The 15,125-nt window shown below is 42.6% G+C and overlaps 1 protein-coding gene across 2 annotated transcripts in view; it reads left to right on the top strand.

Annotated features, from left to right (window-relative positions):
* LOC139584486 (tetraspanin-9) overlaps positions 1–14,788 on the top strand; it is a 306,094-nt gene extending 291,306 nt beyond the window's left edge. For both annotated transcript variants that reach the window (XM_071416411.1, XM_071416410.1), the window contains 4 exons: positions 4,985–5,086; positions 5,525–5,656; positions 6,676–6,759; positions 10,284–14,788. In XM_071416411.1, coding sequence (XP_071272512.1) covers positions 4,985–5,086; positions 5,525–5,656; positions 6,676–6,759; positions 10,284–10,355 — 390 coding nt within the window. In that variant the 3' untranslated portion in view covers positions 10,356–14,788. The remainder of the gene's footprint in view (positions 1–4,984; positions 5,087–5,524; positions 5,657–6,675; positions 6,760–10,283) is intronic.
* The last annotated feature ends 337 nt before the right edge of the window (positions 14,789–15,125 follow it).

Below are 15,125 nucleotides of genomic sequence, written 5' to 3' on the forward strand. Positions count from 1 at the left end.
GTATCTTACTGTATGTGAGGACTGGCGAGGGACACTGGGTGGGGCACTGGGACAGGTTCCAAACATACAGTAGAACCCAATCTGGCTAAGTGTCTCATGTACAGTATGTACGTGAGCACTGGCAAGGGACACTGTGTGGGGTGCTCTGTCCCATTCCAAACCATGTGACTGATACCATGTGGTACCCAGCCTGGCTGAGTGTTGTTGTGCCAGCTCTTAGCATTGACACCTGTGCGTGTCTGTCTGTATCGTAGAGTGTCCCAGGTGGTGTGGCTGGGTCTCAATAGCAGACCTCGGTTCAAATACTATTTGAAATAATTTCAAATACTATAGCTGGGCTTGATTGAACTTGCCTGTCTCAATGGAACCAATAGAATATTAGCAAAAGTGCAAAACCTGACCATCTGGCAATTAATGGCAGGCTAGAGCAAACGCTAAAATGATTTGAAAGATTGTGAGTAGTATCTGAACCCAAGTGTGCTCAGTAGCAGCCCTGGCCAGGTAGCGGAGTGTTCAGTGTTCAGAACTGTGGATAGAACAAATCCAACGGGAGCAGGCCAGGAGGATTATGCTAGGATTTGACCGTGGGGATTTGACCGTGGGGATTTGAAAGTGTGGAGGTCTAAGAAATATTTTCTCTTTGATCAACAATATAGTTCTCCCTCAGTGAGCATTAAGGCACCACAATGTAAGCTGTAAGATGTGTGGTGACTCACACAGCCTTTAGCGGTTTTCTTACCTATTTTTACCTGAATGTAACCCTTATTTGTCCAGGTTAGCTACCTATGTCATCTAATTCTCATGTTCAATTCTAATCCATTTCTGACCTTGAAACGTCAACACAATTAACAGTGGTAGCAGAGGTGATGTGTGTGGGAGCTATCTTTTCTACAAAGTAGTAATCTCTGGAGCTGTAATTCCCTGCACCACAAATAATAAAAGCATAGCATGTAACTTCTAAAGGTGAACAAAACAATGAACAATGTACTCAAAAAATTTATATTTTCAAACGGGATATTTTACTTTAAAAAGCTTTGATACTAAAAAGCTATTCTCTTTGCATTCACCTGGCCAAGTGACCCAAGCCCCAGTGTCATGTTCGTTTAGAGATGGATTGGACCAAGGCGCAGCGTGCATAGAGTTCCACATGTTTATTTTCATGAAACTCACCAACAAAAATAATAAACAGCAAACGAGACGTAACGACTGGAGTGCTCACAGGCACTACACAAAATCAAGATCCCACAAACTAAAGGTGGAAAAAAGGCTGTCTAAGTATGATCCCCAATCAGAGACAACGATAGACAGCTGCCTCTGATTGGGAACCATACCCGGCCAACAAAGAAATAGAAAAACTAGAATGCCCACCCAAATCACACCCCGACCTAACCAAATAGAGTAATGAAAAGGCTCTCTAAGGTCAGGGCGTGACACCCAGAGAGAGAAAGCAATTGTCTTCCATGACAGAGGAAAATCATGGTCCGTGTCCAAATGCCTGTACTTACGGTCTAAGTAGTAGACTGCTTGGGTATGTGGAAAATTTTACCTTTCATGGTATGTGAAATGTAGGAAAATGGGAATGCTTAAATCACAGGATGTTATACTCATTTAGGCTTTTCATCTGGTAGAATTCGCTGCACACTATTGAGGAAGAGAATAACATTTTAGAACATTTTATTTGTCACATGGCCGAATACCACAAGTGTAGACTTTACAGTGAAATGCTTACTTACGAACCCTTTCACAACAATATAGAGTTAAAAAGTAAGACAAATAGTATGATAAGTACACAATATATAGTTTTAGTAAGTAGTAGGCAAGAGAGATTTCCGACACGGCCATTGTCTTCCATGACAAAGGAGCCAGAGGCGCCAGGCATCCCCCAGGTCTGTAGGTCATTAGCAGGCAGGGGGCGGCAGTGTTCCTCTCTCTCACACTGGCTGTCTGCTCTGAAACACTTTACAGTGATCTCAGAGCCACTTGCCCCCTGCAGCCAGGGCAGGACACATTGACACCAAACAGCACAACCCACCTCTGTGTGTTACAGTGTGTCTGTCTCCGACACCGGAGACACACAGTGACCGGTGGGAAGCTGGCTCATTATCTATTCACTTACAGTAGTGTAATGGCCTTTCCCTCTTACTCCCTCTCACTGTCCATCCCATCCACCTGGCCATGGCTCCAGCCTGCAGCCCGCAGCCCCCTGGCTTGCTTGGACATGATGGATGGCCTCTCTCGCTCCCATCCTATTCTGCTGATGCAGGTGGATCTGCAGCCCAGAGGAAGCCAGTACAGTGTGCTCCATAATGAGACACATTTTACACTCTGTCAATATGTCTCCTTTAGGTATTCTGTTGATGCATTTTGATAGGTGCTGAGGAAAGTTAATCTCATCATGAGTGATGAGTGGTAGTTTTCTCTAGGAACGGCATAGTTTTGCTATCAGGGAACAACTTCACCATCAGGATATACTTGAGTCAAGCGTTTTATCAGAACTCACACAATGTGTTTGCATGCATTTCTGCTGTGTAGAGAAAAACATTTATCAAAGTAGTGAGAGATCAAGCCTGTCGTTTGTTTTGCAGTCATTAGTATGCCTCGTTAACTGTGGTATACACTTGATCATTATGTTGCATTTCAAGCCAGGTTCGAAGAAGGTGCTTTTGGGCTCAATGATGACTGGTCCCCTGTTCTCTCCTGTGATTGTGTGGCTGTGGGGAGCAGTAATGAGCAAGAGAGAGGAGAGAGGTAGGAAGGAGGGAGAGAGTAGAGAGAGACTCAGTGGAGAGATGGAGACATGGGGCTGAGAGAGGGAGAGATGGATGATAGTGGAGAGATGGAGACATGGGGCTGAGAAAGGGAGAGCTGGATGATAGTGGAGCGATGGAGACATGGGGCTGAGAGAGGGAGAGATGGATGGTAGTGGAGAGATGGAGACATGGGGCTGAGAGAGGGAGAGCTGGATGATAGTGGAGAGATGGAGACATGGGGCTGAGAGAGGGAGAGATGGATGATAGTGGAGAGATGGAGACATGGGGCTGAGAGAGGGAGAGCTGGATGATAGTGGAGAGATGGAGACATGGGGCTGAGAGAGGGAGAGCTGGATGATAGTGGAGAGATGGAGACATGGGGCTGAGAGAGGGAGAGATGGATGATAGTGGAGAGATGGAGACATGGGGCTGAGAGAGGGAGAGATGGATGATAGTGGAGAGATGGAGACATGGGGCTGAGAGAGGGAGAGCTGGATGATAGTGGAGAGATGAAGACATGGGGCTGAGAGAGGGAGAGCTGGATGATAGTGGAGAAATGGAGACATGGGGCTGAGAGAGGGAGAGCTGGATGATAGTGGAGAGATGGAGACATGGGGCTGAGAGAGGGAGAGCTGGATGATAGTGGAGAGATGGAGACATGGGGCTGAGAGAGGGAGAGCTGGATGATAGTGGAGAGATGGAGACATGGGGCTGAGAGAGGGAGTGCTGGATGATAGTGGAGAGATGGAGACATGGGGCTGAGAGAGGGAGAGATGGATGATAGTGGAGAGATGGAGACATGGGGCTGAGAGAGGGAGAGCTGGATGATAGTGGAGAGATGGAGACATGGGACTGAGAGAGGGAGTGCTGGATGATAGTGGAGAGATGGAGACATGGGGCTGAGAGAGGGAGAGATGGATGATAGTGCTCTCCATCATTTCCCTGCACAGAGAGACAGATATGATGATTCCTCCCGACTGATGAGGTACATTACGCACACACTGCTCCACTTTGGCAGAGAGAGGGAGAAAAAGGATGATTTGAAATTATAGTAATCTTATTTCAAAGATTTGGGAGAATTTAAGTGGGTTATGCATGATTAATGATACTTTTTTATTCTTTGTGAAATTATAATTACTCTGAAGAAACAAATTCCTCTCTTATGATTAATTCAGCAAATCATTTATTTACACTTGTTGTATTTTTTTCACACCGATTATGAATCAGTATGCACCACTCAAGATAATTCAAATGAGTTCAAATGTTTTGCTGTGGCTCACTGATTGTGACACTGAATAGATGGGGACTACTGGTCTTTCAAAGGGTCATCTTATATTTGAATGTCCTCAGCAAGAATCGATTGTTGTTATTCTCTGGCTGCTCAGTTCCTGTCCAGACAGAATTGTACTTTCATGTCCGGTCCTTTCATATTAATTTTCACATTTTGCCAAACAACGAGCCAGTCTTTAGTAACAATGTTGTTGTCTCACACAGCTATCTTAAGATGAATACACTTAACTGTAAGTCGCTCTTGATAAGACCGTCTGCTAAATGACTGAAATGTAAATGTAAACATTGTTAAACTTTTCCTCAGTCAGTCTGTTTGTGCTTCATCTCAGAGTGTAGATTAGAGATGACAGACACACTGCATATCCTTGTATCTTCCACTGACCGCATTGGCACAGTTATTGTGCCATTCACTTCAATGGGGGGAAATCTTGTACTTCTACAGACACAGTGCTTCCGTTTTAAGATTTCAATATGATACAAATTGCTTTCCCCAGCCTTCCTTCCTTGTGAAATAATCAGCAACCACTCCACAGTGTAATTTCCCAATATAATGACTCTCATCTCCGTTCTCCGTCTACAATATTCCATCGCAGTTTCCCAGCCCTCTAGGTATACAGGGCTGCTGTGGAACAGCCAAGCATTGAAATATGTATCTCCACCAGATATGGCATGAGCACTGGTCGTATTGTTAAGATCCAGTCGAGAGGAAAATGCTATAGCAATGCATAAGTCATATTTAAATGTAAGCTCAGTGGAGGGATTCGAGTGACGTCAGTCAAAGTCAAATAGATATACAGTATAATTCAATGTTTCTTCCGGATTTCTAGCTCACCTGAAGCTGTCTATCTAACCCAGGGTTATGTTATCTGTCCTCAGGTCAGCGAGAATGCCAAGCAAGTATTGTTGTATTCAAGATTTCTGTGTTGTCTGTGATCTGTCCTCAGGTCAGTGAGAATGCCAAGCAGGACCTGAAAGATGGCTTGTCTCTGTACAACACAGACAACAACGTAGGCCTTAGGAATGCATGGAACATCATCCAAGCAGAGGTTTGTAGTATGTGAACACACTGAACACTCTGGGATCATCATGACTGCACACTAACTTTCATGTGGACTCAAGTTCACCTCAGGATAGTGCAAAAATGCATTTACTGTATAGCGAAGCCTTATTTGCCATGAATGTTTAAATATGTATTATTAACGGAACATCCAGTATGGAAAGTCCATATTGTTTCTTCAAATATGCTATGGGCTCCTTGAAGCTACATAGGGACTGCATTGTACAGGGAGCATAAATCATTACAGTAGACTACTTACTGTGGTATTTATCAGAGTTGGTTTAAGGACTCACAGACAGGTAGCACTAACTTCTCCTTTTCTCTCCCTCTGTGTGTGTGTGTGTGTGTGTGTGTGTGTGTGTGTGTGTGTGTGTGTGTGTGTGTGTGTGTGTGTGTGTGTGTGTGTGTGTGTGTGTGTGTGATGCAGTGGAAGTGTTGTGGGGTGGTAGGGTACACAGATTGGCATGAGGCCCTCAAGGAGAAAATGGTGCCCGACCGCTGCTGCCAGGAGCACTACCAAGAATGCGGACGGAACTCCACCAACATGTTTTGGACAAGGGTGAGTGGGCAAACTGGGCACTGGGTGGGCACTGGGTGGGCACTGGGCAGTCACAGTCACAAGATTTGACAGTCACACGATTTTAAACTTGTTTAACAAGACTTCTGAAGTTTGTAATTTTCCCTTTGAAATGTCAGACTTGATTTTCCCTTATCCATTAATTGTAATCCAGAAAATAATTAATATCTTGTGGCTGCAGGATTTTTTTCCTGCTGTAGCAAACTGGCTCAAATTAAGATCCTACATCTGTAGGTAATATGCAACAATCCAATGTATTTGCCAATGTCACAAGCCTGGGAAAACAAAGAGCACTTTTCTGCTCAGAAAAAAATAATCTATATTTTTTAAATGGATAAAAGCTAAATGACATATGTTATTATATTATTATTTATACTATTATTATTGTTATTATTATATTACTAAACTAGTTAATTTGCAAGTGTGTTGAGATAAGGATTCAATTGTTTTGAATATCATTAAGATTTTAAATGGTCTGCATTTTTGGTCACCATGTAAAATGTTGCTTTCATTATGCTTAAAGCAGTTTGATTTTACAATACAAAACATCAGGGATTTCAGTTCTAATATCTGCCATGTAATCCTGCCCAGCGGGGATGGCCAGATAGTCATGTATGTTTCAGTATAGACAGGACACACTGTAACAGCTGAAACTGTAACAAACTCCCCCGCCAGATGGAGATAGTAGTTGTGACCTGCGAATGAACTCGCAATAACATCTAACCGTATGCATGAACCAGAGATGATAGCTACAGTGATTTAACTGAATCTGTGTTCTTTTCTGAATACCCTTGTTTGTCTGAAATATTTCATGTCTTCCCACATTCAAAATTGATCGTGTTAAATTGCTTGACAATTGCCATTTTCGGCAGACCATTATTCCTCTGTATCTTCTGCATCGCCCTGTATCCTTCTCTCTTCTATCTCTCTTCTTTCTTACTCTCTCTCTGTCAGGTGCTAGTGTCCACTCACTCTTCTATTGTTGTCCTTCTGTCCCCTAGGGCTGCTATGAGAAGGTGGAGGAGTGGCTCGATGACAATAAGCATCTCATGGGAACCATTGGCATGTGCATCTTGGTAGTGCAGGTAAGCAGCAAGCTCTCCATGGAGCCTGTGTGTGTGACTCCTCTCTCACCCTCCCTGTGAGAGACAGCCCCGTAATAAGGTCCATGCTCAGTGGGTGTAGTAGCACACACACATTCTGCCATACTGAAATATGGTCATGTCTGAGGGAATGAAATCCCCCTGGCGCTGTGCCGAACGCTGGAGCTGTAACCAGAGCCAGACACCAGAAAGTGATATGAGACCTGATAAAGAGATCTCAGCATACTGCTGCATCTCTATGTTCCTCATGTCTGTCCTTCTTGTCGATCTACCCTAAAGTACATGTCTTTCTCTCTGTCCTTGTGGTCCGCTCTCTGACTAACCTAAAGTACCTGTCTGTCTCTGTGGCTAACCTAAAGTACCTGTCTCTCTCTCTGTATTAGTGGTCTGTCTCTCTGACTAACCTAAAGTACCTGTCTGTCTCTCTGACTAACCTAAAGAACCTGTCTGTCTCTCTGGCTAACCTAAAGTACCTGTCTGTCTTTCTAGCTAACCTAAAGTATCCGTCTGTCTCTCTGGCTAACCTAAAGTACCTGTCTGTCTCTCTGACTAACCTAAAGTACCTGTCTCTCTCTCTGTCCTTGTGGTCTGTCTCTCCGACTAACCTAAAGTACCTGACTCAGAAGTCTGACTCACTTTCCTTTTTGTCTGACTATCTTCTGTTATTGTGTGATTCTCTGTGTGCCCTACCTGTCTGTCTCCTTGTCTACCCTTCCTGTCTTCCCTACCTGTCTATGAGGCAGCAGAGCCCAATCTCTTTCATGTAGACTAGTGTAGTCACCATGATTTTAGACTGTACCACAGGGATAGTATGCTTCTGTCTGCACACACACAAATCCCAAACACACCTACTATTTGCATAGGGTGTTTGAGAGGGAGGGAGAGAAAGAGAGCAGGAAAGAGAATGGGAGAGATGGAGAGAGAGAATGGGGATCTGGATCTCCTCTAATGCATACAGTATATAGTAGGCTGAGCATGCAGCAGCAGAAGGGCAATAGACCCTTCCCCTTTCCTCTGCAGGGCTTTGACCTTTGACCTGACCCCACCACCTAGATAACATCCCACAGCCTATTAGTGAGACAGTACAGTACACCTGTATGCCAGGGGTCCGACACATAACGAAAAATACATTACAGACAAGACTTTACAATTGACATACATTTAAAAACATGAACATGTAGTGTGTGTGTGTGCATCTATCAGTTACACATACATGTCAGTACATACACACAACAAGGGTGTGGGTCTGTGTGTGACAGTGTATGGTTTGGGGTGTGATCTGTGATGTGTGCTTAGCCTTGCTCCGGAGACTGGTAAAATAACTGTGATCATACACTCAAGGTAACTTCTGGCTGCAGTAAGTGCAGTCTGCTTCTGTAACAGACCCGGTTTCAGTGTCAAAACTGTAAACCCCATCCATATGGCACTCCAGGCAGGCTAAAGCAAACGCTGAAAGTTTTTAAAAGATTTTAAATAGTATTTGAACCCAGGTCTGTTCTAAAATAAAGAGTACCACTCACCCCCTTCCTTACTGCTTCAGATAAAGAATTTAGGATCAGCCTTCCGACTTTGTTTGATGTGAAAGTAGTCGTGCGTATCACAGGCTATTTCATAATGGAAAACTTCAAAGAGAATACCATTTTTTTCAGGTGCGGCAAAATTTGCCTCATTGACATAATGCGCTCACTTATCTCACGTTATTCCTTCAGTGAGATACAGAGGAAGCTTGTTGTGTGTGGAGAGAGAGAACGAGAGAGAGGTAACACAACACTAGTGTAGCAGAGTACAGATGTAGGATCTTAATTTTATCACCCTGTTGCAGGAGAACTTTCTGCAACTTGTAGAGTATTTGAGGTTTAAAAAGGCTTCTGAAGTTTGTAATTTCCCATTAGAAATTTCACTTGATTTTACCTTACAAAAAAATGTATCAACCACTACAAAAATCTGACCTGGGTTCAAATACGATTTCAAATATCACAAACGTTCGAAGTTTGGGAAGTATTAAAAAAATGTGAATACACTGACTCAAATACACTTGCATGCGTTTACCCAGGTATTTGAAAATAGTATTTTTAAAGAATTATTTGAAAATCCTCTTAATATAATTTGGTCAAGTATTTTTTTATTACAATTAACGATTCAAATACTCAAATAAAAGTACTTGTTTTTGACTGTGTATTTGAAAATACTTATATAAGTGGACTACAGGAAAAAGAGGACCGAGCATGCCCCATTCTCATCGACGGGGCTGCAGTGGAGCAGGTTGAAAGCTTCAAGTTCCTTGGTGTCCACATCACCAACAAACAAACAAAAACATTTTTAACTAGGCAAGTCAGTTAAAGAACAAATTCTTATTTTCAATGACAGCCTAGGAACAGTGGAACATTGCCTTGTTCAGGGGCAGAATGACAGATTTTTACCTTGTCAGCTCAGGGATTTGATCTTGCAACCTTTCAGTTCAACGCTCTAACCACTAGGCTACCTGCCGCCCCAACATGGTCCAAGCACACCAAGACAGTTGTGAAGAGGGCACGACAAAACCTATTCCTCCTCAGGAGACTGAAAAGATTTGGCATGGGTCCTCAGATCCTGAAAAGGTTCTACAGCTGCACCATCGAGAGCATCCTGACTGGTTGCATCGCTGCTTGGTATGGCAACTGCTCGGCCTCCGACTGCAAGGCGCTACAGAGGGTAGTGCAAACGGCCAAGTACATCACAAGGGCCAAGCTTCCTGCCATCCAGGACCTCCATACCAGGCGGTGTCAGAGGAAGACCCTAAAAATTGTCAAAGACTCGAGCCACCCTAGTCATAGGCTGTTCTTTCTGCTACCGCACAGCAAGCGGTACCGGAGCGCCAAGTCTAGGTCCAAGAGGCTTCTAAACAGCTTCTACCCCCAAGCCATAAGACTCCTGAACATCTAGCCAAATGTCTACCCAGACTATTTGCATTGCTCCCCCCCTCTTTACACCACTGATACTCTATGTTGTCATCAATACATAGTCACTTTAATAACTCTACCTACATGTACATATTACCTAAACTAACCGGTGCCCCCGCACATTGTCTCTATACTGGTACACCCCTGTATATAGTCTCGCTATTGTTATTTTACTGCTGCTCTTTAATTACTTGTTACTTTTATCTCTTATTCTTATCCATTTTTTTTTAACTGCACTGTTGGTTAGGGGCTCGTAAGTAAGCATTTCGCTGTTGTATTCGGCACATGACTAATACAATTTGATTTGATTTGACACAGACAATAGATATTTTTATACCAGATATTTAATGTCTGACAAAAATGTCCATTAATTATAATCCACATAATAATTCACATTACCTGTGGCTGCAGGATTTTTTCCTGCTGTAGCAAACTGGCTCAAATTAAGATCTTACATCTGTATACACATCACTCAGAGCTGGCTGCACTGTACCATTCACTGTGTCAATAACAATAATAAAACCTATTTAGACTTAAAATTCACTGTGTTCTCCCTCTCCTCTGCAGCTCCTCGGCATGGCGTTCTCCATGACACTGTTCCACCAAATCCATAGAACGGGGAAGAAGTACGATGCTTAGCGGGTGACAGACGGCACACAGTGAAAGGAGCCACATACGCTGCCTGATGGGAAAGACTCTGGATGACCCCCTATCCCCCCCTTACCCACTGCATCACTAAGCCTCCCCATTCTTCCCAGAAACCCTGTACAGACTGCAGCTGTGTCACCCTCCTCCTCTGCTCTGTCCACTCCACCATTCATTTGCCAAAGAAAAATGGGACTGGAAGATAAAAGGACAAATGTACTTTTGGCAAGGAACCCTTAGGTTATCGCTCTCCTCTTCAGAAGTACATTTCTATTTTTGGGGTGCTTGTACTAACAGTTTTGTGGGAAGTACGGATTTTCTGAAACGACAAACGCTTTACTAATACTCACATCCCCCTGCAAGGCAAAGAAAGAGAAGACAAGAAAACCGATATTGTAGTTCCCTCCTGGCTTTCATGGATTTTGTCGTGTTGATTATTTATGTTAACTTTCCCTTGTAAATGATGAAAGGCTCCACATAGCATGCTAGTTTTCTACTCCCTGGAACTTTTTGTTATTGAAAATGTCAGACAACAATGTTTTTTTCCCCAATACAACATGATTATTTCCCTAAATGTGTTCTTTATGCTCATATGGAATGGAGTGTTTGATATGCTAAGTCTTATCTCTTGTCAGAGCTGTAAAATGGATGAGATGTGTTTAGAGGCTGTGGATGGTCAGAGGTCAGGGGTTAGGATCAGGGTTATAATGCCAGGAGTCCTTAGTGCAAGGTGCTCTGGATTCAGACAGGTTCTTGGAACATCAGGAATTTTCTGTGATAGGAATTACAAATCTTGAAATCAATAGTAAAATCAACCAAATCACCTAGATAACCATCTCACCACTCAACACACAAAGAAACATACCAGTGTTGTTCTCTTTTCAACTTCCACCCATCCTAGATTTATTTCAAAGTTTAGTCATTTAGCAGACACTTATCCAGAGTGAATTACAATTAGTGCATTCATCTTAATATAGCTAGATTCAGCTTAAGATAGTCTATAACCACCAGTACTTCCATTCTGAAATAAAATAAATAGACTGTTACAAAATGAATGTGTTTAATACGGGCCCGTCAGGACTGGCACGTAGAGATATCTGGTGCTCTCTCTCTCTCTGAGGGCTGAGACTAGTGACTGCAGCATTAGATCAGACTGATAGAGCTTCTACTGCAGTGGCGGCAGCGTGAGATTTGAGAGGAGAGAGAGAACAGAACTGCTGGATGGATAGCTGCCTTCAAACGTCTACTACAGCATTGATCGTCTGAAGAGTTTCTCTGCAGTGTTTCTCCTCTGGCACACCTGAACTCTTTAAAAAACAATCCCTCTCTTTCTCTATCTCCTTCTCTCTCGCTCTCTCCTCTCCCTCTCTCTCTTTCTTTTTACATGTCAGAACGGCAGGGGGGAGAGAAACTCTTCGCAGTACACATTTCCACTGACATTCCTGCTAGACTAAGTGATGATGTATCTATCTATACCTCTAGTCTGGATGCTACTGCTGTTGTAGTTTTCAAAGCACATCCCCTGCTTCAGTCTGTCACAGAGGGGGTGGAAGGTGAGGGAGGGAATCAGATCAAAAGGCGATGCAGTGGTTTAGATACGGCAACGCGTCCTGTAGGTCAAGTCGTTTTACTAGCGCCACAACGTAAGTCAATGTATGGCTCAACCACAGGAGTCCTGAACAACAAGTGTCGTTTTTTTCAGGCCACTTGGATAACTACACTCTAAACTACTTAGGAGGGCTTTACCAACAGGGTCATGTCCATTAGGCACCATCAAAACAGACCGAAACAGTGTGGGACTACCTGGAAACGCACATTTTCCAATGCTTGCCCTAATGAACGCAACCCAGTTTTCCTTTAACATGTAATCATGCAGAAGAAGATGGAAATTTAAGAGGCGTTCACTGCCAACCGTCTGCTTGTAGTAATTGATAAACTGATTCATTATTAACATGGAGGTTGGCTGAACTGGCTGAATGTTTACTGTACTTTGGGAAATTTGATAAGAAGTTAGATAATCGGGCCCAGAAGTTGCAAAGCTAACAAATGTAATCTTACAAATGTAGGAGGGTTAGGGGCTAGGATTCTGCTTGGGATAAGAAGTGTAAGAACTCTGACACTGCATTGCTGCTACATGAAGAATAAATGGGAAGTAGAGGTAATGTAACCAAACACAGCTAGCTCAGAGACACTGCTGCCTAGCTTTTACACTCTCCGTCTGCAGCAAGGATCATCTGCAGGATCATCTAAGGTCATTAATTAAGGCTGATTAGGACATCTTTATTTGAACATATTGGGATGTACATACTCTACATAGTGGTAGATTGCAGCAGATGCTGTTTTTTGTGTAGCTGCGTCACAGGCTCAGTTGGTTGTTGCTCACCTTTTACCTCTGATTCACCGGATGCCCCCATCATACTCCACAGGGAAAACATGACAGCTGCTGATGTAAAGCAGAGGCTTCACATCCCCTCAGCCTGGGTGCATCCACAAACAGTCGTCACAATTTAGCGCTCCAGAAAATTCTGCAAGGTACATGCCAGGATAGACATTTGTAGCGACGTGACAGTTGTTTTTGGTCCCTTAAGAACTTGTTTGCTGTAGAGTGTAGACCTACATGTATATCCCTTGTACCCCCCTTGTAAATCCTTGCACCCTCTCCCTTGAGTAAGATTGGGTGGTGGTGAGGGGAGTTTTATTTGTCACTAAGCTTGCTCCCAGAAGTAATACTGCATCTAACATCATAGACTTAACTGATCATATCTGTGATCATTACTGTATTGTAAAAGTCTGACATTGCCACATTGTGTGAACTGATTTGGGGTGGAATTGTTTGATGTTGAATGAAATGCAGAATAGCCTCTTCAGCATGAAGATAGATAGATATATATTTTTTAAATCTTGAAGACGAACCAGCTTCACACTGTTTATATGTCAGACGTGGTTCAAGAATCATCTCAAAATCTCAAACTGTTTTTCCGTTGTCATTCATGTAACGTGTAACTGTCACTGCCCTCTTTGAAATGTCAGTGTTCAACCATTCAGAAATGTTTCTGTTCTTCTGAAGGAATTCATTCATGTCTTTGCTTCTCTCACATTCTCCCATCGTCAATTGGTTTCTCAGTGTTTAAACAATTGTTGTTTGTTCATGTTCGTAGGGGTGCAGTATAAGAAGGCCTGTTACTTTAACACAAATTGTTTTTGTCTCTTGCTTTTATACAATATGCTGTTTTACTATGTTCTACTTGGCTTTGTTTTGTCTGAAGCTCACTGTCAGTCAACCGGAGAACATAACATCATTAGTATTTTATCCTCGGGATTATAAAAGGATAGTTAGACGGGAGAGTTGAAGATAAAAAAACTTTTCCTGTTCAAGGTGCAACTAAACCACCTTCCTGTCTTAACTTTGCCACAGGCATTTATCCACGTCCCGTTTTGAGGGAGGAACATGCAGTCAGAGTAGGAGGATATACGAAGATCTTTTAAATTAAGAGTGCTTTTCTATTATCTGCGGTATGTCTTTAACCATACCTGTAACACTTTTGTAAATGCCTGCCCAACCTTGCCCTGTGGAATGTGTTAAATCTCAGATGACACTGACTAAGCAACATAATTCCTTTTACTGCATTACGCTTATGCTAGTCCTGGGTGTAAATAATCTAATTTCACAAATGATCAACTGTTGCACCTCTACAATAGGAAGGAACTCATGAACCTAATACCTATTGGCATCATTTGATATGAAATGAAATTCTAAATGACAGCAGGATCTTACCGACTAACACGTACGCTCTCTCTGACTGTATATTTTTGGAAATCATTTTCTCAGCTGTATGGGTGTTAACTAATATCCTACCCATTAATTGTTATTTTATTAATATTTTATTCCTTTGATAGTTTGTTTGCATTTGTACATTTTCATTCAGGAGCAGTGTATATGAAATGTTCATATGTTTTTTGAGGTTAGTACTGTATTCATGTTTTTACACTATTGCAGCTTGTAGTGAGAGATACATTTCATGCATGGATTTGGAATGAGCATTAAGTATTTACTCTCTTCACATCGAAACACTGCCACAGACTAGAGACGGAAAGGGAAGAATGGTTGTTGGGGTTTTGTCGGCTATGAGGGAATTTGAAAGGAAGCAGCTCATTTCTATCTACCACCTTTGACATATTTTTATAATCTCTTCTCTAATCCCCCACCACTAAAGCTGACTATCTGAGCTGTTCTGAAGTGTATGCTCTTGAATAGTGTGTTTGATGTAGTGTCGTGGCAAACGGCAGTATTATCTTCTACCTGTCAGCCTTGTCCTGTGGAGTTTTTCTGCTACATGTAAAATCACTCTGAATATAAGGTGGTGCACTACATTTCATTCTTTAAATCCTGCTATTTTTGAAATAAAGGAAAGTGTGTTGCAAAATTCCATGATACCCTGTACACTCATTTGCCTTTCATGTTTGAAGACTGACATTGTTAATGTGTTGCTTTTTTGTTGGCACTGTTAACTATACAGTATTTACAATATTGTTTGAATCTGAATAACATAAAATTTTGGTATATTGTAAGATTTTCAAACAGCAGTGAACCAATGAGTGAGCTGTTGTCAGCAGTTAGGCTACACCAAGCAACCCCCCCCCCCCCCCCCCCCCTGCCAAATGTGCTCTTTTAAATTAAACCTAAGGGACCGGTACGGCAGACAGTGTGATGAACTATCATAATAGAAACTCAAATGACAGTTGTTGTCATCTCTCTCTCTCTCT

This window comes from Salvelinus alpinus, chromosome 9, assembly GCF_045679555.1.
Source record: "Salvelinus alpinus chromosome 9, SLU_Salpinus.1, whole genome shotgun sequence".
NCBI lineage: Eukaryota > Metazoa > Chordata > Actinopteri > Salmoniformes > Salmonidae > Salvelinus > Salvelinus alpinus.